The 26,042-nt window shown below is 46.3% G+C and overlaps 1 protein-coding gene and 1 long non-coding RNA gene across 4 annotated transcripts in view; one reads left to right on the top strand and one right to left on the bottom strand.

Moving 5' to 3' along the window:
- LOC309326678 overlaps window positions 1-26,042 on the bottom strand; it is a 124,702-nt gene that overhangs the window by 2,824 nt on the left and 95,836 nt on the right. The gene's annotated exons all lie outside the window — the stretch shown is intronic.
- LOC309326673 (protein kinase C and casein kinase II substrate protein 3-like) lies at window positions 381-24,923 on the top strand. Of its 3 annotated transcripts, XR_014150349.1 has the most exons (11): window positions 381-714; window positions 10,539-10,606; window positions 11,363-11,519; window positions 11,859-12,094; window positions 13,217-13,378; window positions 14,783-14,958; window positions 15,673-15,793; window positions 16,673-16,779; window positions 22,151-22,245; window positions 23,602-24,719; window positions 24,750-24,923. XR_014150349.1 is itself a non-coding variant. In XM_081835551.1 (10 exons), exons 1-10 carry the CDS (start codon window positions 675-677, stop codon window positions 23,715-23,717), a joined length of 1,278 nt encoding a protein of 425 aa, XP_081691677.1. In that variant the 5' UTR covers window positions 381-674; the 3' UTR covers window positions 23,718-24,923. The 3 variants fall into 3 exon arrangements, 2 of the variants coding, with proteins under 2 accessions (XP_081691677.1, XP_081691678.1); XM_081835551.1 differs by having other exon boundaries at window positions 23,602-24,923; XM_081835552.1 differs by lacking the exon at window positions 381-714 and adding an exon at window positions 1,876-2,032 and having other exon boundaries at window positions 23,602-24,923.

The following is a 26,042-nucleotide window of genomic DNA, read 5'->3' as shown; positions in this document are numbered from 1 at the left end:
GGAGAAGTGCAGATTTTGAAGGATGGTTTGCATTTTGTGAATTCAAATCCCCCTGCCATTCCTAGTTGTAGAATTTGTAGGTTTTTCCTGCCTTACAGTATTTGGGGCCATAGAACTTTTGATTCATTTGCTACCTGAAAATGTAGCATGTACCGTACGAAGATCTTAACTTCTGAGATCCTTTGGCAAAGGTCTGTTGATGAGAAACATCCCCCCACAACCACCACCTTAGTAAAACATTTAGAATCTGCTGCCCATATGTATGCTATGTCGTCCTCCTGGATTAGAAAAGCCACTCTCCCCTTAGGTTTTGGAAAAGACCCAGGGGTGCAGCTGTGGCAGCTGTCGGGGCGTGGAGTTGCCAGGAATGTGCTGGGACAGCACGTAGGAAACAACTTTCTGCCTGCCCGGGACACTACTGTGCAGGGAAGACTGCTCTATGAGCTTACCTATGGCAGTACCCCCAACATTGTGGGACTATGATATATGTTTGAGTTAGAAGCGATGGCTTAGCAGCAAAGGGTTAACCCAAACATGTGCCTCAGAAGTTCTCCCCCTCTTCCCCTCTGAAGTTTGACATTCCCCAGCCAGGAATTTTTCCAGGCCTAAATCCATCTTCCACCAGCAACGACCCCCTTTCCAGATCTGGGTTCTTGCGGACTGGAGGCGGCGGCATGAAAGAAAAAGCAGGAGAGAAGGAGAAAGGGGGAAAGGGTGAGTTAATCAAACTGGTGTGTGCGAATGGCAAAGGAGCAGCCACTGAGGTGGGATGGATGCAAGTGAAAGAAAGAACCGAGTGCGAAATGGGCAAACGGGGAATTAACTTGATGGAGAGAAGAAAGTGGGAGAAAGGCTGAGGGGAATCTGGAAGGAGTGAATGAGTGTAAAATGATATGTGTGTTATGTGAAGAGAACTGATGCAGGCTGCTAGATAGTGCACTGGGTTCAAATCCTTCCTTGTCACCAAGGCACTAGTTCTCAGTGTCCATTTTTGTCATTGGGAAATATAGGAATAGTCACAAATCAGCCTCATGGCATTTTTTTGTTAGGATTAATGAGGTAAAGAAGGCAAGCTTGCTTGGACCTCAGATCTACCATGAGCACAACCATTTGTCCGTGCAGCCATAATATACTATGAGAAAAAGAATAAATTTGGTTTTGAAAGGTACAGCAGCTGTGACTGATACTTAGGAAGATCCCCTGAGTGTTTGAAAGAAAGGAATGGCTAACCTTATGCAGGATTAAAACACTGGATGAAGAGTTAATAGGCATTATACAATTGTTTATGATTTAAATCGTATTTTCATGAGCTGGGAGAACGTGGCACACGCTAGTTTATCTGGAGCAATTGTGGACGTGTGTCTTTACTGGATCATGCATACTTTTTTGAGACAAATCCCAGAGCGGTAGCTATGTGAGCACTGCTGCAGTTGAAACAAAAAAGAGCCTCGTGGCACTTTGAAGACTGACAGATTTATTATTGCGGCATAAGCCGCAATTAAATTGGTTAGTCTGTAAGGCACCACAAGGGTATTTTGTTTGTACTTATTTGGTGGTACATTCCCACTGAACTCGGTTGCATTTACTTCTGAGTAAGCGCACATAGAACTGAGGCATGGGGATGATAAGGAAATAAGAAAATATGTCTTTGGGCATGGGAGGATGGATAGATCAAAAGGAAGGAAGAAGAATGGAGATTAGGTTAGATATTAGTAGGGAATAAGAGTGTTTGGAGATGGATGAATAAACAGTAAGATGAGGTGGCTGAGATGGAGAGTGTTAGCTAGAGGGAGGTGCTATGAATTAGTGAGTGTGGCAGGCACGGATGGAGAACTAGTAAGCAAGGGAATGTGAGAGAGACAGCAACAGAGGGGAGAGTGGCACAGCTAAGTCCTCCCCTGGCACACTCCCCAATTTACTCTCCTCTCCCCTCCACCATCCCACTCGCTGCCGAGCTGCCTGGACACCATCTGTTGCTTTGGGACAGAGAGAGTGGACAGGGAGAGAGGCAGGATGGGGGCCCCTCCCCAGGGTAAGTTCCCTTTATTCCCAATAGGAAGCAGGATTGCTCCGTGGGTGTTTGGGGAGGAAAAATAAAGAGGGGAGGGGACATAAAAATTAAGTTGGCGGGTGCCATAGAACTGCAAGGAAAGGCAGTGGGTGTTCTAGAGATTATTCCAAGCGGGAGAGAAATGGCGTTATGGGAATGCCATAGGTGAGGGTCCCATGCGAATTCATATACTTCCCTAAGATATGTATGCAATCAGCTCCCTAGGAATTGTTCCCAGTTTGTCAAAAACAGGCCTGTTTTGCAGGAGAGAACCAACTGGGGTTTTTTTTTGGGGGGGGGGACAGTAGAGCTTGTTTAAAGAGGATATAAAGACTGAGTTTCTGCACCTGCAGACCCAATGGGCAGCTGTAGGATTATAGCATTTATTACATTGTATTTATTGAACGTTTTATCTCCAGCCCTTTCTTCCAGGGAGCTCAGGTACATGGTTCTCTCCCCTCCCCGTTTCATCCTCACAGCACCCCATGAAGTAGGTTAGGCCGAGAGATAGCACAGCATAGATGCTTGTGGCGGATATTGTGCGGGTGGGGTCTGGCGCTTGTGATACTATGAGCTATAGTTCTGGTAGCAGGGTGAGGCTTGTGGATTTCATTAACACACACATACACCTCGGTCCTTTTGCGAAAGTTGACATTTGGGGATATAAATGAGGCCTAGATAATTTGTTGGATCCATTTGTGGAGGGAGGTCCTGGTGGGGCCAAGAGTGAGGGTACAACGAGAGATAATCTCGGGGGTTCTCAAGGACCATGTAAGGTACAAAAAAAAAAAAAAGAACTAAAAAGGTGTTTGGGACTTCTTTGCACAAAATGTGTAGTTTTCAAGAAGACAGCTATAAAATGTTTGTGGTGGTTTGGAGAAACTCTGTGGAGTGTTGGTCATTGTTTAATAGCTCTATGCAGTTTGGCTTAGTGGGGACTTATTTGTTTGTTTGTTTACTTACTTACTTACTTACTATTTATTTCTATTTATTAAATCTGTATACTGCCCGTTATCCAAAGATCACAGGGCGGTTCACAACACAGCGATTATAACATTGGAGGAGGTGGGTGCTTGTTTTTGGGGGGGCGGGGACAGTGGCTGTGGAGAACTTTTGAGATGTAGCAGGTGCCTGGAAGGCAGCTATTTGGAAAGCTGTTAATTTTTTTGGCAGGGGGTTTGCAAGGGGAACAACTGAACATTAGTTATGTGACTCAGGCCCATCAAAACCAATGGAACGAGTTAGCCGTGACTAACTTGAGCTGGACTGGATCAGACACATGAAAAGCACCCTGGACCGTTCGGTCGTCCCTGTTGGGATGCCAGCTATCCCCCAGTTTGATCATTCAGGCGTTCGGAACAATCTGGGGAAAAATGGGTGGGTGGACACTGATTTAGGAAACCTGGCCTGGACTGATATGGCGGCCCCTGCAGACTGCCCGCCCACCCCAACCCTCCTGTGGGGAAGGAACGAGACAGCCACAATCTGGCAGTTTTGCCCATTTTTCGTCTTTCTTTCCCATTCTTCTCTTTCTTGGATGGAAACACAAGCCGGTGAAGCCAGTGGAGGAGGGCCTGTTTCCTTACAACATACCCCAAGCCGTCCTCCTCAGGCCCACTCCCGCCAACTCCAGCTGAGCCTTCCTCCTATCCTCCTCTATATTTTTCCTGGGCTTTCTTTCGGCATGTGGAAAAACCAGCTGGAGCCAAGATGAAATGAAATCGCAGAGCTGGATCCCAGTGCTGGGAGGGGAAGAAAAGTTTAGTGTATTAGAGGCCATGGGGAAGGGAGGACGGAGGAAGTGTATTCCCCCCCACCAGCTTGATAAGGGGGCCTGAGGTAGGAATAGGTTCAGCAAGACAAAACTCTGAAGATAAAGGATTCTTCAGAGCTGTTGTGCTTAAGATGGAGAATATCCAGTAGTGTCTAGTACTTACAAATATGCCAATTCCACCCTGCACCTTGAACAGCTGCATTGCAGCATGGTAGCAGTTCAACAGATGCAGACTTTCTTGGCATGGAAATGCATTGATGGGGGAAGACTGCACCTGCTGACAACACTCAATCATTTAGGGTGGTAAAAACAGAAAGGATGTCTCTAAAATGGATGAATGGGAAATTCAGTGGCATGTGCAGTTCAGTATAAGTAAGTGTAAAGTGATGTGCACTGGGCTGGGGGCTGGGAATCCACATATACACTGCTGGGATCAGAGTTGGAAGTCATGGATCAGGACAAGTTTCTTAGGGTCATAGAAAATAATTCAACGAAAAAATGTTGGGTGCTTCTAGATTGTCACTGTTTTTTTCGGTAGGAGTTGGTCCAATACTGCCAAATTCAGGTTGTGTAACAACAACAACAACTTAGTTTGGGGACCTCGTGCAACAAACCTGCTTCCCAAGAACAATGGACTTTTTGCAATATGGAAAGTGATGAGAAAATTTATTGAGAATGGGGCGGGGGGGGGACAACAGTTGCTTGACACCAGCTCCCTCCAAACCAATCAGAATGAATGTTCAATAAATAGCCAAAATTAGGATGAATGTCCAGTAAACAGATAATCTGGAAACAGCTTGTACCAAGGTGCAGCAGGCAGCTGTGAAAAAGGCAACTTCCATGCTGGGAATTAATTAAAAAGGGATTGAATACTGCCTATATCGTAATGCCTCTATACAAGTCTATAGAACAGCCATACTTTAAATACTGGGTGCTTCCACAACAACCTGTTTGTTGAGAATTCACTCAGATTTGTTTGCAGGGAGGCTAGACAACGTTGTGTCGAAGCAAGCATCATCCCACCCTTTGTGTGGGGCCGGGAAACCATGTTTCTTACACAAGGCTTCCCACCAGTCAACTATAATTAAGCAATCTGAATTTGCCAGTATGTGATTGAAATCCCACTTGAAAATTGCAGCAGTCCGTAAGTGCCCACTGCATACAGTTCCGATTGCTGCCCATTGAAAAGGATATTGAGCAATTTAGAAAGCGTCACAAAGAGGCCAGCAAAACTCCCTTGTGAGGAGGGGTGAGAACATTTGCTCTTCTTTAGTTTACAAAATAGGCAAGTAAAGAGGAGCATGGTAGACGTTACTGAGTTATAAAAATGCGTATAAGTTTTTCTTTTGTAATACTACAGTATAACACAGGATCATCCAATGGCTGAATGGTGGGAGATTCAGGAGAGACAAATGAAGGATTTATTCACACCTAGTGCAAGCCTGGACGGAGGGATTTGTTATTACAAGATTTGGTGATGACCACCTTTGGCTTTAAAGCAATTAGAGAAGCTCGTGGAGGATAAGACTATTAATGGCTACTAGACATAATGGCCATAAGAACATTAGAGCCTGTGGGATCAGGCAACTGGCCCATCTAGTCCAGCATCTTGTTCTCACAGTGGCCACCCAGATGCCTGTGGGAAAACATCAAACAGGACCCGACCACAAGAGCCCTCTCCCCTCCTCCTGTGGTTTCCAGCAACTGAGATTCAGAAGCATTACTGCCCATGACTGTGGAGGCAGAGCATGTGCCTCTGAATGAATATACAGTGGATCTCTGAATGAATGCCAGTTGCTGGAGAACAACAACAGGACAGTGCTGCTGCGCTCCTGGCCTGCTTGTGGGAGTGAGATCTGCCTGTGGGTCCAATCCAGCAGGGCTCTTACGCCCTTATGCACAAGTGCAGGGGACTGGGAAGCAGGTTCAGCTGCACTTGGACTGAGGGGGAAGGAGGCAGTCTATGATAGCTTCTCTCAACTTTTGCATACCTCTTTTTTAAAAGTCATATTGGGGGCAAAAGAGCCTTCTGGTTGAAACCAATGCTGCAGTTGCCCCAGAGCAGTTCTTTAAACCACTCAGCTACAGCAGCACAGGAATCAGACACGTCAACCTCAGGATCATAGATACTAGGAGGGCTGCAAGAGGAGCTTTAGCTGGGTGGAGCAACTCACACTTTACAAGCACTGGGTCCCCCAGTTTGAACCCAAGGTACAACTGAACAAGTCAAGAAGAGCATAGCACAGACCTATTGCTCGGTTCTTGAACGGGCCTACCAGCTCTTTTGGCCCACCCCTTCTCCCAACAACTCATGTGAACAAACCACCCGCCAACCCACCCTGCTACTGTTAGCCCAACCCTGCTGGGGAGCATCTGAGTTGGACTCCGCATCCTTTCCTCATCACTGGGCCTCCCTTGCTGTCGACTGATGGCCTCATAACCTATCCCACTTGTGCACCCTCAGAGGCCTGCCCCACCGTGGCCAAGGAGCCCAAGTGAGCCAAGAGTAGAGGGCCAGAAGTCCAGCAAGTTCCCTGTCCAGTTCCTCAGAGCCCCACAGAGAGGTCAGCTGATGTTCCATGTGACAGGTACCTGCTTGGTTTCTAGGCAGGGCGATGCTTGCCATGCGCTTAAGTTCCCATGTGTGTTTTAGAGATGGGCTGTTTCAGCAAAGTACTCATTTTCTTCTTCAAAGCAGCTAAAGGCGGCAGTGGAGAGCACAAAAAAGTTAGCAGAACATTGCTCCAGATCTGCCCTCTGGTATTGTGTGACACACCTAGTTGTGTCTAGTGTCAAAAAATGAGATGGCGCCTTGGGTCAGAGAGCAGGTTTCAGTACTCCCATCTGTCTCCTAGAAAATCTCAGCATCTCCTAAGTTTTGCCAGGTCTTGCACCCCTGATTAGTATTTGTGATAAACCTCAATATTAAAAGCTAATGTTTGTGATTGGAGGGCAGGCAAGATCACTTTCAAACTTTTTGGGGGAGGGTGCAGTTCTCTAAACATAGCACCTCATGGATTTGCTCCTCTGAGGCCGCCTCTCCCTTACAAATCTATGCCTCAAACAATGTGGCGCCCGGGCTGCCTTCCTCTGCAATCTGCCATTTATTCTCCTGCCTGCGGTCCCAGCTAACTGCAAACACATGTCCATCCGTTCCCCCCTCAACCGTCTGCAGCCTCTCCATCCTACACCCCCTCCTTTGAAATTGCTTTTCCATTCGCAGTTAAAGACAAAAGTGCCGTCAGCGAATCAGTCCCCCCCCCCCCTCTTCTTCAAGGGATGCATTCCAAAATCCCTTGGCAGGCTATTTGGGAACTGTGTGTGTGTGTGTGTGTAGAGGGAGGGAGGGACACACAACAGGCAGCCAAGCAAAGCCACACACACAAAACCCAACAGTGTCCTTTGGGAACAATAGGGAAATGGGAATTGTAGCAGCAAGGTTAGCTGCTACTCCTCAGCTAGCATTTTGCCTCTCATTTTACAGAGAGAAAATGAAGGCCCTTGGTTTTCCCTTTAAATTGTCCAAAAGGGTGCAGTTAGGAGCTTTTTGTGCTGAGCTCCCCTCACACTCAACCCGTAGATCTGCTGCCCCTTCCCACTTTGTTGCTTACCGGGCAGCTGTGCATGCAGCAAAGCACAAGGCCACTGGCCACCCACCAGTGAATCTGCCCTTCTACATTAGCATGTGCAAATGTGATGCAAATTTGAGTCAGGCGCCTGTGCACACTGCCACCGTGTTCAAACAGATCAAGAGAGCCCAAAGGAGCTTTCTGTGCAAACAGCTTCCTCCCCTCTACCAATAAGTCAAGAAGGTCTGTTTCTTCTCTCCCCCCCCCCCCCCGGAATAGATGGCACTTAAAAGACTTGGCACAGGCAAATTACACAAATTTGCATCAGATTTGAACATGCTCTATATGTATAAGTGTATATTTATGTATGTATAAGTGCAGATTCGCCCATTAAGGCTGCATACACAGTAACCCATCTGAAGCAAGAAAACGTCTTTAAAAACAACAACAAACTATCCTGAATCATGCATGCTCATCCTCAACATGCTGCTTTCAGTCTAGATTGATTCTAGAACTTGTTGTCTACAAGGGTGAGTCTGCTTGCTTGACCCACATTTGAAATTCCTTTTCTTGATTAGGTTATCCATGCCTTTTCCTCCCTGCACATGCCTCAGGCGAATGGTGAAGGATGTGGTGGATGCAATCTCTGTATAATTCCACCCACAACATCATTGGGTCTTATGGCCAGGACCACTTACATCTGTTTTCATATGGACACCCTGCAGGGCAATGCAGAATCAAGCTGCAGTGAGCATTTGTTTTCAGAATGAAGCTGGTTCCTCAAAAAGTGCTACTTTTCAGGACCAAAACAAAACCCCCCACAATAGATCTTGACTGTGCATTTACTGTGCAGAAAAAAACAAGTACTTGTTTCCCACTGATTCTAGAAAAAAATACTGTGATTCTTGAATAACATATTGTGTGCACACACCCGAAAGATGGAGGTCAGCCGACAGTCCTGTGCTTTGCTGTAGGCTCATCTGCCCTGTGAGCAACAAAGTGGGAAGAGGGCAGTGTGCTGGCCATGACTTAAGTTCACTGCATTGTTAATTTCCTATTTGATACATGCTAATTCAGCAACTCAGTACTGCTCAGAAAGGCAGAAGCTGGAGGTGCTCTGCTATGCCTATACACAAATACTGGGATTAGGATGCTAATATACCGGTATTTAACGGGCAAATTCTTGTGGAGGGATGATGCTGAAAAGGGGTTACAGAAGACTGAGGAGTTGTTTTTTGTTGTGGCCATGTATGTGATTTTCATTGCTTGGATTAGAACTAGTTTGGTTTTGGAAGAAACCAAATCAGCCGTTCTTATTTAAGGCAAGGCTGTAGTCACCCTTCCCCGCTAGGTGGGGCTGCCACATTTCTTGGAAGGGGCCTCAAAGACATGAATGGAAAATCAATCAGTAATTCCTTCCTAAGCAACGTGAACTTCTACAATCCCCGTGCCAAGCTGTAGAGTTTGCCTGATTCTTAACCTCATCAAATTCTTAGCATTAGCTTAGCTGCAAAAAAGAAGGGGGAGGGTAATGTTTACGTCCCAAAGCCTTTATGATGAACGCTGTGCTTTCCTTAATAGTAATTTCCTTAAGGGATCCCATATCCCCTGCCACGAGCACAGTCATAATAGCTAAAGGGAATCTCCACCCCCCTCCCAATGGCAAAAGCTTGGAAATGATGGTTGTGATCTTCTGGAATAACACATCCTGAGTCAGGACAGGGAATCATAGGTGGGCAGGTCATGTGGGTGGAATTTGGACTATTACCACTGGCAGGGTGGAGGTGGTGGCACCATCTGCTGCTGATTTAAATGTGTTTTTAACACATCACATGAAGCTGCCTTATACTGAGTCAGGCCACTGGCTGCCCAGGATCACAGATAGTGGCCTTTTCCTGCCACCTGTTCTTTTTACCTGGAGATTGAACCTGGGACCTGCTGCACGCGGCGCTTATGCTATGCTCTTCTATTACAGGTACTAATACTGCACAGCTTGAAGCAATAGGGTGAATAAAAACTGACTTCTCTTGGAATAAAAATTGTCCAGACCCATAAATATGATTCACAGAACCCTCTTCAAGTGAGGTACTGCACCCCACTGGCCACATCCTGGCTACAAGTCCTAAGGTGTATCATTGACCGAGGTAAAGAGTGGGGAACCTGTGGCCCCTGCAGATGTTTCTGGGACTGCAACTCCCACCATCCCTGATCATTGTCCATGTTGGCTGGAGTTGATGGAAGTTGGGATTCCCAAAACATTGTGGGGTCACAGGTTAACCACACCTGCCCTTGGCAAAAATGGGTGTAGCTGTCCTCCTCAGGGAAAGGATTATGTTCCATTCACAATAGTTTTCCTTATTGCTGGTACTTCCACCTTGTTTTATACCTGAAGGAAGTGAAGGAAGCAGGGTGCAGTTTAGAAATTCCCAAGTAAATGTGCCTAGCCTCAGGGCAGCAGGTGCAAACTCCATTTTATTCCTGTAGTTATGATGCTGCTGTGATTTAAAATGTGAAACTGCACATGCACAGAGTAAAAAAAAAACAAGGTGGGCAAACTGCTTATCAGTAATACATAAGCAGTCATAAAGCATGGGATGGTGGTGTTAATTGAGTGCTTTGCAAATGAAGTAACGCAGATGGCTGTCTAAAGCAGGGTATTAAGTCCAGGGTCTAATATTTCCCAGCTGCCTCAGTGCCTCAATCCTCAGAATCACCAGTGGAAAGGATCATATTTCAGTCAGTGGGATCCATAGTCTAAGGATCTTCCCCAACTATGGTTGCATATGCACCATACATTTAAAGCCCACCCACCCCAAGAATTCTGGGAAGTGTAGTTTACCCCTCACAGTGCTACAGTTCTCAGCACCCTTAACCAATTACAGTTCCCAAGATTCTTGGGGGAATGCGCTTTAAATGTATGGTATGTACAGTATGTACACAGCCTATGTCATAGTTGCAGCCTGTTCCATAAAGTTCCCTGACAGATACTGAGAACTGAGCATGTCCCACCCTGATTGCTGTTCTTGGTCACACTCAAATGTGACAAAGAGACAGAAGCCAGGAAGTGGGGTTTCATCCATATGATGTTATTTATTTGATGCTTTTGGCTGTACACCTTGACCTATGACTCCTTTTTCCTCTACAGGTGACACCATGTCTGTGATATACAGTGAGGTGGCTGCTGATGAGCCTACAACTAGCAGCTTCTGGATGGTGAGTGGATGAAAACAGGGGGCAGGGTCACATAGTTGGGAGAGGAAGGAGATCTCATGGGCATAATGGAGGCAGATTTCTCAAAGAGGTTCATTTGGACTAAGTCAACAGAGTCAAGATTGTATGGGTGTTCATTCATTGGTTTCATTTATATATACTTGCCTGGCCCAAGGATTTTCTGTTACCCGAAACCAGCTCTACCTTAGACTGGGTGGGCCACTGTCTCTCTATTCCTAGTCTAGTGGTCTAGAGCAGAATTAAGGCTCTCTTTTTTTTTTAAGGACAAGAGATAAGGTTTGGTTAGCTAAATTAGGAAAGTAAGAAGCTGCCTTATGCAGTGCCAAGCCTTTGGTCCATCTGGGGATTATTGGGTTGTCTTTGTTTTTATGTTAGTATCTATTTTTTGTTTTTTATATTGTAATTTTATGTTGAGAACTGCCCTGAGATCTACAGTTATAGGACAGTATACAAATTTAATAAACAACAACAATTCAGTATTGTCTACACTGATACATTGACTGGCAGCAGTTTTTTAGGACTTCAAGCAAGAGCTTTTCCCAGACCTAACCGCTGCTGGGATTGAACATGGGATTTTTGGCATGGAAAGTGTCACTGAATCATGGCCCTTTCCCAAGTCCTTAGGTACAGAAGTCCTTGTGACTCTGATAAATGTGTAGGTTTGAGGATGCACCATACCCAATTCATGCTGTGATTGCTCCCTCCCTATCAGTCTCTCTCCCTTCTGCTCTCCTGCAGCCCAATCACTATCACAGCACAGTAAAGCGCTTGGATGATGGCTATCGCATCTGCGACCAGATTGTGGCCTGTTTCCAGGATCGTGCAAAGATTGAGCGCAGCTATGCCTTGCAGATGGAGGAGTGGACTCGCAAGTGGCGCCCCCTTGTGGATGCAAGTGAGTTGTTAGGCATTACCCATATTTAAGAGGAGAACCGTGTTGCAAAATTCAAAGCAGTGCAACTTTCAAAGGACAGCTGTGTTTTTCTTTGTGTATTGTTTTGGGCAAAAGAATTAATGCAAACCATACCAAATTTCTAGTTGAGGTTCCTGCACCAGATGACCTTCGGAATCCCTTCCAATTCTACAATTCTATGGTTCTACTTGCACTCCCAAAAGAAACAGGACAGTTGCATCATTTTTAGATGCTCAGGATTGATAGGGATCTGCTGGTTTTGTGGGCTGGCTATCCTCAGGGGCAAACTATGAAATCTGGGCATCATCTCCCTCCCTGCAGGTCCAGTGTACGGCTCCTTGCTCCGGGCCTGGCAAGCCTTCCTGGGGGCTTCGGAGCGGCTGAGCCGCTTGCACATGGATATGCAAAGGGCTCTGGTCTCTGAGGATGCCGGGCGCATCCGGGGTTGGCAACACGACTCCTATCACCGCAAGCTTTTTGGGGGCTTCAAGGAGGCCTGTGAGCTGGAAAGCGGCTTCCAGCGGGCACAGAAACCCTGGACCAAGAAGCTCAAGAAGGTAGGGGAGACTTGGCCCCCTGGATGTCATGGACTGGTTGGGCGCAGAGGAATGGTGGGAGGAACCAGTTGGGGAACCACCAAGAGAAGAAGGCTCAGAGCCCAGGGAGTGGTGGTGAGATGGTGATGAGTGGTCTGAGGGGGAAGAGGTGTTGGAAGCTGAAGAGGAACAGGACTTAGTGAGCTGGGAGGGTCTGTGGCAGAGAGAAGCCCAAAATTAGAGGTGGAAGCTGAAGTTGGCGAATAGGAGGAGGGTGACCAAAAGGCAGAGATGAGTGAAGGCTGGTGAAGAAGCCAAGGTGTCTCCCCCTCCTGCTGTGACCAGCTCTCTTTCCCGCTTGTCTCCCAGAACCAGAAGAGGCATGAAGTGGGTGGAAGAGAAATTGGCTGCATGCAGATGCAGTCTCTGATTGCATTGTGCTGGGGAGGAGGAGACATAGACAGCTTTTGTCTCGACAACTGATTTCATGGAGTAAGACCTACAGGGAATGAGCTGCTTTGCTCATTAGGCCTGATGCTCAGCCAAGTCTGTGAAGAGAGTATTTTGATAATAAAGAGTTCACTCTAACTTTAACTGTGTTATTTACTGGCTGGCTCACTCTGTGACACGGAAAAAGAGGAGAAAAAGAGGACCCTAATGGGGTGAAGGAGTTAAGGGAAAGGAGCTGGGGCTTCTGGGTTCCCCAAAAGGAGAAGAGGCCCCAAAGGGTTAAGGCTGGCCCGGGAGTACCAAATATAGAAGATGAGAGGTTAGCACCACCTGCTTACATGGAGAGTTTGGGGCATATTTGGGTCATATCCCCTACCTAGGGTGCCCAGCCCATATTTTGAGAACCTAGGGTAGAGGGGGATTGGGAACCAAGGCAATTGGGTTTTCTAGGGAAGGAATGGGGTGCCCTGGCCTTCCCCACCCAGTGCTTTCCACAAGTTGTTGGACTACAACTCCCATCATGCCTGACTATATATAGGCCATGCTGGTTAGGACTGATGAGAGTTGTAGTCCAACAACATGTGGAAAGAGCACCAGCTTGGGGAATGCTGATATATCTCAACACACTTTGACAGTCCACTCACTATTATTTTTCTCTCCTCTCTCCTGCCTACCCTTGACTGGCCCATCCAGGTCGAGAAGACCAAGTCTTTATACCACAAGGCCTGTCGCAAAGAACACATTGCAGCCCTACGGGAGAATGCAGTCAAAGCCGCACCGGGTTCTGAGGTACCCCAAGAACGACAGCGGGCCTTGAGGGAGGAACACCAGCGTTGCAGCCAAGAGGCCAACAAGGTGGGAATCTTCCCCACTTTCTTTATGGGCCCAAAGGCTAATAAATATGGGTCAGTGGAACTGCCAGGCACACTGGACACACTTGCTGATACGCTGCCTGGGGCTTGGTTATAAGCAGAGTCATGAGTCTTTCTGACGTTTGGAGTGTTTGTGGGCATCAGTCACAAAATGGCTGCAGTGGCATAGCGCAAAATGGTGGCCATATCTAAAAGAACAGAAAGAGAGACGGGAACACAAAATGATACAGACCTGCCTTCTCTTTGCACCTCTCCTCTATTCAGAACAGAAAGGATGGTGAGTGTCCAGTCCTGACATCTAATGAAATGGGGGCATCTTTATGTGTTCAACGTAGGATTGGTCAGTGCAAACAGGAACTGAGCAGGAAGAGCAAAGGTTCTGTCATGCATTGTGAATTTTTGAGGGGCTATTTAATGAGACCTGTTTGTGGGTGCCATAAGAGGTGCTGGCTGGCACACTGGCACCCATGGTTGCTGCATCCCCCCCCCCCGTGTTGTATCTACCTGTTAGTCCTAGCAGCTCCTGTTTCCCTGGGTCTAGCCATCTTATTATCTCATAGGTTTGCCATTTGACCAGAAAAAAATAATAATCAACCTACCCTGTTCTTCTGCCTTTGATAGAAGAAACTCTGCATTAGGTGAAAGTTTTTCAGTTTACGGAGATGATAATGATTGCATGCTAATATCTGCAGAACAAGCTGCTGTAAGACACACAGAAGCTGGTAAAAAAGGGAAGAAGTTGGCAACCTTATTTCCTTATGATACTACTGTGTACTTGCATTTTTCAAAAAGAAAAAAGGAAAGCACATAGAAGCCAGTGTGTCAACACCCACAGGAATGTGATGCTTTGTGTTGTGTTTTTCTTAGATGATGCTTTTTATTGACATGAGTAGTGCCTTTGAAAAATGTGTCACCTAGCACGGGACTGCCATCAGCCACAGAGGGATTATTTGGGAAGGGATGCTAAGAGCCAGTCCACTAGGCTACAACAGAGGGAGAGATGGGGCTGCCAGGCCCCTCCATTAGCTCTGATGAAAGTCCACCACCTCTTTGCCTCACTGTTTTCCTTGAGCATGGTGATTATCTATGTCTGTATACTACTAATCACAAAAGCTATGCTCTACTTTCACTGTTGGAGCCAGTGTGGGACTCTGATTGCTGGTATGCCCAAGTGGGGAGTGTGTTACACCCAGCATCCTATACTGGTTTCTCTGAGAAGCAGATGTTGCGTTAGATGGGCATTTGTCTTTGAAGGACAGGCCTTTAGCATGTATTTTCTGCCTCCATGCTTCTTGGAAGCGGGGGGGAGGCAGCTCATATCCCAGAGAGAGAGGGGGAGGGACTGTTAGGCACATGCCTCTTTTTGACCCTTGACCCCTTACAACAGGTGCGCGAGCGCTATGAGAAGGCCCTGCAAGAGCTTGATCGCTGCACCCCACGCTACATGGAGGAAATGGAGTCCGTTTTTGAGCAGGGGCAGGCGCAGGAGCAGAGACGCATCGCCTTCCTCAAGGGGGCCTTCCTCGCCCTACATCGACGCCTCGATGTCACTGCTGACCCCAGGTGTGGGAGAGGGTAGAGGCACCAGGTTGCCCGCAAGGTTGAGGCCCAGCGTGCAGCACATGTGTGACAATGGAGGCTGAGCACTCAGGAGGAGCCAACTTCCGGACCTGTGATGCGTGATGTGCATTGCATGAAGGGCTGCCTCAAGATCAGGGCCCTCTGGCCCCTTTAAAACAAATATTGAGGGGGCCGAGGTGCCTTTAGCCCCCAGAGTTGGCACGCCTGGGGGAGGGTTAACTGAGGCCTAAGTGACACTTTTCAAAGCAGCACACAGAACGGTCACCTGAGAGTCATTTCTGATGGGATCCATTGAAACAAGATTCTGGGCTTAGTGGACCCGTGGCCTTATGCAGCATAGCTTTTAAAATGTTCATGCTCCTAATATCACCAGAAGCAGCTTTTCCTGGTTGGGGAGGGGGCGGAGATTGCAGAGGCACCTTTGACCATTCCTGTGTGTGCTTGAGTGGTATCCAGAGGTATATTTCCAATTCAGAGAGCTCATTTCCAAGGAAATCTTGCATTTTAGATGAGATATTATGGTGGTTTGTGTTCCCCAAATCAGAAGACTTCTCCCAGTGTCACGCATCACGCTAAGTGGAAAGGCAGAGTGAAGAAAGCGTTGTAGATTGGATGGTGTGTGTGTGTGTGTGTTTTGGGGGGAGAGTTGTATGCCACCTGACACCCCTTCGTGATGATTTCCCTCCTTTCCTTTAGCATCCAAGCTGTTTATACTGATTTGCATCAAGCCATTGAGGACATAAATGACCAGGATGACCTGAAATGGTGGCGTAATCGACACGGACCGGGGATGCCTATGAACTGGCCACAGTTCGAGGTAGGGACCTCTCCCTTCCTTAATGGCACTCTGCATATTCTCAGAGGCACTTCCATCTCTAGGCAGCATTTAGGCACAGGGAGAAACTGCCCCAGATTATATCTGATGCAAGCTCAAGCCCATAACAGTCTCTAGAAAAACTTGTTCTGCTTCTTGCCTGATTCTAAATTTAGCCTTCTTCAGTTCTCTGGGTGCTCCTTTCCGCACGGAACAAAAAGCTCTTTTTTGTCCTCAGGCCCCTTGGGCTGACAGTTTACTTGTGAGCAGTTAGAATGCCTTTGAACATTCAACATGACATTACAACAATTCAGCCAGTGGCCAGGGAGGCATCTCAGACTTATTAGCAGCAACCACCAACCTGTATTTCGCTTCAGGTTTTGTCCCGCTTTTGACAGATTAACAAAACTCTTTGAGTTGAGAGGGGAAGGTGGGCTATGTGATTGTTTATATTTAACATCCCATTCTTACTTCTTCTGAATACAGGGTCTGTACCATAAAGCAATGTCCACACTGGGATTAGGGGGGAAGTGGGAAACTGAGGAAAAATTAAAAACAGGACTTAGATTTAAGGCTCAGATTGTAAGTCCTTACCTCAGAATCTAGCTTTAAAAAGAAAATCTGAGCTCTATGATTCACCTCTGTTTCAAGGTTAACTATGAGCTTTTTTTATAACGCACATCATATGACTTCCTGAGCATTAGTTTCACATGGTGAGCAATGCAAACATTGCCTTTGGTCCGGCAAAATGTCCTCCCCCCCCAATCTTTCTGCAGGTTTTTGTACAGCTTAGCTAATGGTTTCTACCACTTGAGTTCAGCTCTCAGCAAATGCAGCTTCCTAACGCTTTTCTCTTCCCTCCCCTCATCCCCTGCCATTCAGGCGTGGAGCCCTGACCAGGAGCGACCACAGGTGAAAGTCCAGAAAGTCCAAAAAGCCAAAGAACCAGAGAAAGCTACACTCCGCAGCATCACCCCCTCCCAGAGCAGGTGAGTCATCCCCGCTCCCCATCACAAGAAGTAAGGGAGGAAGCAGCTGGAAACTGAGGCTGAGTATACACCGTACATTCAAAGCACATTCCCCTGCCGCAAAGCATCCTGGGATCTATAGTTCATCAAGAGTAGTAGGAATTGGAGCTCTGTGAGGGGTAAGCAGCAGTTCCCAGGATTCTTTGCAGTGGTGGGAATGTGCCCAAAATGTGTTTTAAATATATGGTGTGTGTCCATCCATGCAATTCACCCTATTCACAGGCAGTGAATTTGGGGGGCACTTTGTATGTGTGCTTTAGTACCCCTCGTGTAATACAACTTTACTAAAGCATGGCTTTATGGACTGTGGGGATAGCCCCTCTAGAAACAACCAGACACAGCAGCTCCACCTTAATGTTGTTTGGCTCCAACTCCCATCAGCCGCAGCTAGCACAGCCAACAGTCAGGGATGGTGGGAAGTCTAGTCCAGCAAAATCTGAGAGGCCGCCTGGTCTCCATCCACGACATGGTGAGTCATAGGGAGGGATATTAATCCATAAAGAGGGATATTATGCACAGTGGTGTAACACTGTAATGGGCACTGGAAACAAGTCCTGGGACTGAATGAGTGCTAGTACAGATTTAGTCTTTCTTTGGCTGCGTATGTGCACATTACCAGCTTAAAATGCAGCTAGGCTGTTCTTTTTCTCCATTCCGATCAAAGTTGGTTTGGGGGGAAAGACCTCAAAGCACAGCATTTCATTAGAAATGGCAGCACAAATATGGGTTGTGGCTAATGTCATCATGTGTACGCTACTTTCCAAACCGCTGGATGCAGAGTAAACAGGAGTGTGCACACTACCTCAAAGTTAGTGGCTGTTGACAAAGGGTTTCTTGGAAGACCAGGATTCCTTTAGCCGCAGGGCACACTTGTCTGCCTGGCCCTGAAACATGCTTGGATGACTGGTCCTTTAGAGCATCTCATAATCTGTCCATGCAGAAGGCATTTTTATTTATTTTTTGAGTGCACAAAGCTTAAATTGATCTGATACGAGAATGTAAACGGAAGTCAGATGGGAGGCATTTGCTTTTTTCAAAAAAACAACAACAACACAGCTCTCTTCCATGTGCTGTTCCATGTTAACATCACTCTCCTGTTGGCACAAATAACCAGGAGACCAAAGCAGAAGAGGGCTGCCAAAATGATCACATTCCTTCCATGAGGAAAGCTTACAGCATCCAGGGCTCTTTAGTTCAGACAAAAAGAGAGCAAGCGAGGGAAACATGACAGAAATGAATAAAACGATTCAAGGTGTGGAGAAAGTAGACGGGGGGGGGGGAATTCTTCCTCACAATTCTAGCACCAGGAATCATCCAATGTGTGCTTTTATTTAAAATGCCTCTCTGGGTTATTTGTGGGGCATAGGAATTCGTTCATATTTTTTCCCCAAAATATAGTCTGGCCCACCACATAGTCTGAGGGATGGTGGACCAGCCCACAGGTGAAAAAGGTTGCTGACCCCTGCTTTAAGGCATTGTGTATAGAAGCTACCAGCAACTGTTATATAGCTTGCCGTACCCTGGACCATCACTAGAGGGAGAAGTGATGCTTGGCGTTGATAATGTATTATAAAATTGTAGCATTGATTTTAGGGATGGAGGATACATTATTATTATTATTATTATTATTATTATTATTATTATTATTATTATTATTACTATTATACTGTCTGACGTTTTACTGTGGCTTTATAATTTGTTGGAAGCCGCCCAGAGTGGCTGGGGCAACCCAGTCAGACGGGCAGCATATAAATAAATTATCATCACCATTATTATTATTATTTGCATTTTAAAGTGCACCAACTTAATTTCTCTCTTCCAAACTTTTATGTTGATCAGATCACAATTATCAAGTGTCTTCAGTTCTTCTCCAAATTTTGAGAAGAAATAGGCTGATCTGTCCTTCTCTAGTTGCTATTAAACATTTCTACTATTTCACTTGCCCCGCTTTTCCAAACAGTGAGAAGTTCCAGGGCCACATCACTCGCCCAGATTTTGCTTCCTTAGTAGTTTTTTGGGGCTTATAGCAATTTGCAATATTTGCATTCAGTTACAAATGCACAGGTGGAGAAATGCATAAAGTGTTTTTTTATTAAAAAAATTCAAGACTCCTTGAGCGCTGCTCTACTCCTACTTTCTTCCTGCCCTGGGCGGCCCTGCCCTCTGCCTGCCCCTCAGAGCCATCGCGTCACACAGGGCTGGGTCTTGGTGGTGGAAGCTCCTCCTTCTTGCCTGCTCTCCACCAGCTGCTACGAGCTACCCAAAGAAGGAGGCCAGCAGCAGCAAAAGTCATAGAGAGGCAACAGGATGTTCCCTCGCTGCCACCGTCACTTGGGACAAGCTCCCGATCATCCTCCTTCCCAAGCTCGGTGGTGGCAGCACTGGCAGGGGAAATAGGGACATTCTGGGATCAAATCAGAAGCCAGGACGGCTTCTGTAATTCCTGGGGACTGTCCCTGGAAAATCGGGACACTTGGAGGGTATGGTATTTCCCCAAATAACAGGGCAGCAATCTCAGCCTAGCGAAAGGCAGGAAAGGCCATAGCTTGCCATAGAGATACAAGATGACTGGAAGGTTTCTTTAATCTTCCCTGGAGATATGCCTTGAAGCAGCAAGAGGAATCACCCCCGATCCAGAGCTTCAGGAAACCCCAGGAGAAACAGCCAGGCAGGCAAATGCATCCTTTGAGAGGGAAGCTTATCTGTTTGTGGCTGTTTATTGCCTCTTGGGAACTGTTTACTGATTTGCGGGGAAATTGTTCTGTTGACTTTCTTCAGTCAGGGTTTTGGATGTTTAAGGTACAGTAAAAATGCAACTCCGCAAGGGATCGTGTAACTGTTGACAATTGTGTGGGTGGGTGTTATGGAGACAGTGAGGAAGAAGGGTTGGTGACGATGCTGAAGTGAATGTCAAGTGAATAGCTCCCTGTAATGATGTCGCAAATCAGAACTCAAATCTCTTCATTTAACCCTGCCAGTGGTGCTGCCAAGATACAGGGACTGGTAAGAGAAGAAGAATCTATCTTCAAAACTGTTTTCCTTCTCAGAACCCACTCAGACTTCAATTTCAACGCAATGTTAGCACCACACTTCCTTGAGAATTCATCTACTTTCTCGTTATTTATCTATCCATTGCTAAATTTATTCCCACAGCTCAAGGTACCATACACCGATCTTCCTCTCCACATTTTATTCTTACAACAGCCTTGTGAGGTAGGTTAGCCTGAGAGACAATGATTGGCCCAAGCTCACTCAGTGACCTGCATGACTGAGTGGGGATTTGAACCCTGTATTTAAACATGGCATTTATCTCCCACCCTTTGTTAGCCAAAAAAAAACCTCTCCCATAATGGCAAAACAAAAACAAAAACAAAAACCCAGTGTCAAAACAGTCCCTGCCCTCAGGCTTACAATCTAATCAGACATCAAACACATGGAAAATGATATTGTAGAGTTGGGAAAAGGTTCAGAAGAGGGCAAGCAAAATGGCTATGGGAGTGGAGCAACTCCTCCAGGAGGAAAGGTTACAGCATTCGGGACTTTTCTTAGTTTCGAGAGATGGTGATTAAGAAATGACATGATAGACGTTTATAAAATTATGCATGGCGTAGAGAAAGTTAATCTCCCTCTCCTGTAGCACAAGAACTCCTAGGCATCCAATGGAGCTGAATGTTGGAAGATTCAAGTAAATAAGCAAATAAAAGAAAGTGCTTCTTCACACAGCACATAGACAAACTACGGAACTCACTCCCACAGGAGTCAGTGGCAGCCACCAACTTGGATGGCTTTAAAAGCGGATTAGACAAATTCATGAAGGCTGTCTCTGTGCTCTACCTCCACAGTCAGAGACAGTAATGCTTCTGAGCACCAGTTTCTGGAAACCGCAGAAGAAGAGAGTGTCCTTGTGCTCAGCTCCTACTTGTGGGTTTCCTACTGCTGTCTTCTTGGCCGCTGTGAAAACAGGATGCTGGACTAGATAGGCCCTTGGCCTGATCCAACGGCACTCTTCTTTTTTCCTTAAAACAGAATATGAGAGAGGAAAGAAAGCAAACTCAAGCACAAGTGCTTAACGTTACAGTTCTTATAATGCCGTTAAGAGCAGCATCTCCTTGCTGATGTCAATGGTGTTTCTGAGTGTCTCTTGCTCATGATAAAGTGTGGGCCTTCCACAGAAGCAATTCTTCCCCTCAGATCAGATCCAGGAACACAGTCTTCAGTCCTTATAGCCAGTGCTTTCTTCCCCAAGAAAAATAGGTGCTCCCCATGAAGTTGTTACAGTAAGTGCCACACTTTTTAACAACCAAAAAAAAAGCGGGTGCCTGTACTGCATACCCTTGAGTACCCCCTGAAGAAAAGAAAAAAAGCACTGCTTATAGCAGTTAGAATCCTTCATTGCTGGTGTCAATGGTGGTGGTTCAGTCCTGATCCTAGTCCAACACTCCAGGCCCTATGCAGACAAAGATGCTTTCTCAATCCAAACTGTTTACCTTAGGAATTTGTCTTGGCAAATTCCAAAGGTGATGAGTATCACTGGTTAAGCAAACAGATTGGAGTTCTGACTAATGATGTAAGAGTTGCATTAGAGAAAGAGATATATTCACTTAAGACATTCACCATCAGTCATCAAACATTCTTTCTTGCCTTCCCCTAAATATACACCCACAGAATCTGAACAGTTTCAATCACTTGCAAAGTTACTTTTCTAGCAAACCTTAGACATCCAGAACTCCTGCTGCACAAATGTCATCAGAACAATCACCCCCAAATCAGCACCCCCCCCAAAAAAAAACAGTTAACAGTTCTAAGGCACAGGATCACCAAATCATGCATTTTTCTCTCTCCTGCGATTTTTTGAAGTTACAAATCTAGGGTGATTTCTGCTGCTGCACAGATTCAGGGGATGTCTCCAGGAAGATCAAACAAAATGTCAAGATTGACCGATTGATTGTACTTAGAGACAGCCCTTAAAAACAACACAATTAAAATAAGCACAATGTGCAAATTAAAAACAACAACACAAAAACAGCCAAAGTCAGTACTGTATAACAAAACACCGGTGCAGCGGCAACACAGGAGGAGGGCAGACATCAACTCAGCCTTAAGTATGGGAAAAGAGATGTGTCTGCTTGTCCAGTCATTGAAAAGCATGTAGTGATGGCATAAGACACACCTCAGAGGTAAGGCCATTCCACAACCTAGGGGCCACCACAGAGAAGATGCCAAAGAGACCCATGTCCTGTCCTCTTCTTCGAGGATATAAATGTAGCAGTAGATCATAAGCAAAATAGGGGCTTGCCTATAGTTCCACTCACACTCTCACCCCTTCCCACAGTGCAAAGCCAGCACCCCCACCAGTGTCGGGACAGCGGGTTCGTGCTGTGTACGACTATACCAGCCAAGAGGCAGATGAGCTGAGCTTCAAGGCAGGTGAGTGTCGTCTTCTCCCAACTTCTCTGCCTCATTTCATCCTTCAAAGGCAGCTTTACAGGAACATAGGGAGCTGCCTTATATTGAGTCAAACCATTGTTCCATCTAGCTCAATATTGTCTACAATGGCTGGAAGCTGCTTTTCCAGAGTTTCACAGAGGGAGTCTTTCCCAGTCCTACGAGATGCTGGGGACTGAACCTAGGACATGCAAAGGAGCAGCTCAGCCTTTGAGCTATGGCTTAGGACAAAGAGGAAATCGGTATAATCCTGTCCTGACTTTTGATGGTGGTCTGGACCCAAGGGCCAATTTTGCAGAGTCTGGGTGTCTCCCTCTACCTGTCCTCCTCATCAGTATCTGTACCTGCTCCTCACTTTCCCAAACAGTGAAGTTCCAGGGGTTGCACTCACCTGGGTTTGGCTTTCTTTGAGGGAAGTGAGCCCTGGAGATTGATAGTGCTTTTGTAATATTTGCTTTATTTGCAGATATACAATTTGAGCATAAGTGAGGCCAAGAAGCATACACATTCCTGCTACCAAAGCAGATCTCTTACCCTGCATCAGATTTCTAGAGAGAGAGGGAAAGGGGCACCCTTGCACTCCTAGGTGCTTCCAGGTAGCCTGGGACAAGCTCTCAGCCTTGGGTGCCTCCAGACCATCACTATTTATGTGGGAGGGATTCAAGTGCATGCCAGAACGTTAGCCTTGTGCATTTAAAGCATTGTCTCCCTGAAGGAATGAATCCACTTTCCACTTCCTGTTAGGAAAGTGATGGGGAAACATACTGAAAAATGTGTAATAAACAAATGAGTCATGAGATGGCATGCAAATACCCCTCAAGCAAATCAGGATGAATGTTTATTGTTATATAGCTGCCTCGTAAACAAATTTGAGACAAAATGTTCAGTGAAGACCGGAAGCAGTCTTAACCTCTGTGTAATCTTTGTGCAGACAAATCAGAACGAATGCTTACTAAATAGGTCATCTGGAGGAGCCCTCTCTGTCCCAAAGCTGCCTGTTTTGCTCCTTCAGAAACACACATGCATAAGCGCGCACATACACCTTGCTTCAGAGCCTCCCCGGAGTGGGAGCATCCCCTTCACTCGAGAGATCTCTGGATATTTCTTACCCATTAGCTCCCATTAAGAAAACACCAGCCAGCCACCCTTGGTCATTAACAAGCCATGACCAACCAGAAGCCATAGCACCATGTCCCAAAACATTGCCATGGTGGTTGCTGCTGACAGCTCAGCCTTGGACCTCGCTTGTCAACTCTGCCCATTATTGTGGCTCCTCCCCTTTTCCAGTATCCATAATAATTTCTGAGATTTCCTCTGTCTCTTTCTTTCCTGTTTCAGGAGAGCTGCTTACCAAGCTGGAAGATGAGGACGAACAGGGCTGGTGCAAGGGGGTGACCGACAGCGGACGTGTGGGGCTCTACCCCGCCAACTACGTGGAGCCCATACAGGGCTAACTCGATGGGTTAGGGGGTGGGGGGAGGGAATCATGCACCCATACACCAATATTAGGGCTATGTTTATTCTGCACTTCTGAAATCGCACCATGTTGCCAGCCCAAAGTGGTGCAAAATTCAGCTTCCTTAGAGACTGCTTTATTTTTAATAATCATACAACTTTCAATCCACATGGATGCAAAACTTTCAGTCCATACAGATGCCCTGAAAAGACATGTGAGTGATGCTGGTGAAATCTCAGAAGCTGGGTGGGCTGGTAGGTGGGGCTGCATGGAACTTTGAGTGGGGTGGGGTGGGGCTTCTAAGGTCTACACAGCTTCCTGCCCCTCCCTCTAGCTACTTATATTATTATGCAAAATAAGCCCATTGATGCTCCATCTGAATAATCAATTCAGGGGAGAACAGCATTTGACTTTGGGTGGGTGGGGTAGCCCTGCCAATAGGTAAGGATATGGAAACCACCTGGGATAAAACGTGGGGAACAAATTCCTTAAAACAAACGCAAAGCACACACCCATAACCAGACACACACGTCCGGTCTGAATGGCACACCATGCACAACTCGTGCACAACACCTACACAAGCTGCAGATACCACCACTCCCTCTCCTTGCGTCAGTGACACACACATGCCAAAGAAATCAAGGTGCCTCTGAGTTCTCCTTCGGATGGTGAAGCCAGAGAGCACTTTGCCCCCAAGGGCTTGACAACACCTCTGGAAATCCCGGGATGGACTGAAAATCAGAATAAGAAAGGCGTCTTAGAGTCTCTTGAGGAAATGCTTTTTGGGGTTGTTGAGATGATTATCAAACAAAACAGCCACATAATGAGTCACGAAGGGCAGAGGGAGAGGACCACGTAACATAGGGTTGCTGATTTTAAAAAATCCCACGTGGACTCTCTGGAGAAGTGGCTTCAACCATACAGTATATTATACTGAGCGTTACTACACTGGCCTTGCCTTCACCTGCCTAGATTCCTGTTTGTTTTTGTTTGTTTGTTTGTTTGTTTGTTTGTTTGTTTGTTTGTTTAGGGGGGGCATGAAAGAAGCAACCAGACTAGAAGCCGTTATCTCTGACTTCACCCAAAGAAGCATAACAAAGAGGGGGGCGTGAAATATGATGAGCTTATGAGAGTGAATGTTTTAAAAATACGTTTTAGCTCACCTGGAGGTTTTGGAAAATAAAAGAAATAAGCATGGTGACAATCTCTGTGCCTTTTCATTCGTAATATTGTTTAAAGTAACTTGAAGACCCCTTATTCAAATGGAGGCATGAGATGGGGGCTCTGGAGGGTGACTCTACTTTGCTAGGAGCTGATCAATCCAGGTGGGCAAGAGCAGCCATGACCTGGAGGGACAATTGGTGGCAGCCGTGTTGCAGGAGCCAGCCACAGCCACAGGGGAGGTTGGGGGCCTGACAGGCAGATTATGAGAGGTGCATTATTTGCTGTCTCTCCCAATCCACCACCTGAGCCATGGCTCATAGTAGGGGTGGTTCTGGTGGGCAGTGCCTGATGAAATCGCAGAAACCGGTTTGTGTGTGATCGTTCTCCCTCCACCACCTAATTTCCCCGCTGTCATCTATGTGCATGCTGTTATTTTGATTTATAATAACCCGGTTGGAATCCGATGCCAAAATCCAAGCCAACTTCCACAATGTGTGGTTGGCAGATCAGAAGCTATGCTGTATCCCATATTCAGCTGCCATCTCAGCTCTGCCTACATCAAGTAAAACTTAAGCAAATGACTGCCTTATGCATTTCGGTATAAATAGCTATCGGAAAGTGTAGTTTTCTGGTGCAGGGGATTATAACAGGAAGGTTATCCATTTTAGGAAGAATTCCACTCATAAAATACAAGTCAGAGAAACACAATCTGAATGTTCCTTCCTCAAACATGCACAACCTGCTTGACTTTTTGGGAGAATGACGCTGCTTGGTGAAATCCATCCTCAAATGAGCCGCAGAACTGCTGTCTCTTGTGGCTAAAAGACAACACTATCTTCATTATCGATTTGGTTTTATTGCCAGGCTTATTTCAGTGCTTCAAGGGGAGATAACCAGGCTTAATGTGATGCCAGAGCTAATAAAGCCTACCTCAAAGTTCCACATGGCTCATGGGAGCAGGCTTTCATTACTATTGATAAAAATGTTACATAGCAAATGTCTTTCTGCACATGCTTAGAGGCATTGTTATTCCCATGAACCAACATGAAAACACACCTTTGGGACTCAGTGATGGTGAGCTTTGGTGCAAAATAAAACCTGAGGGAAAACATTTCCTAACTCAGGAACACAGCTGTGTGTGTGTGTGTGTGTGTGTGTG

Source organism: Podarcis erhardii (assembly GCF_964252035.2).
Source record: "Podarcis erhardii genome assembly, chromosome: 13".
In the NCBI taxonomy this organism is placed as follows: domain Eukaryota; kingdom Metazoa; phylum Chordata; class Lepidosauria; order Squamata; family Lacertidae; genus Podarcis; species Podarcis erhardii.
Note: the sequence above shows the minus strand (reverse complement) of the source record. Positions and strands in the feature narration are given on the sequence as shown.

Bases quoted from the DNA above. Each gene is read 5' to 3' on its own strand.
- LOC309326673 (XM_081835551.1), top strand. From the start codon at position 675: ATGAAAGAAAAAGCAGGAGAGAAGGAGAAAGGGGGAAAGG. The intron at 10,607-11,362 runs GTGAGTGGATGA...GCTCTCCTGCAG, and splicing joins CAACTAGCAGCTTCTGGATG to CCCAATCACTATCACAGCAC. The intron at 16,780-22,150 runs GTGAGTCATCCC...CCCTTCCCACAG, and splicing joins ATCACCCCCTCCCAGAGCAG to TGCAAAGCCAGCACCCCCAC.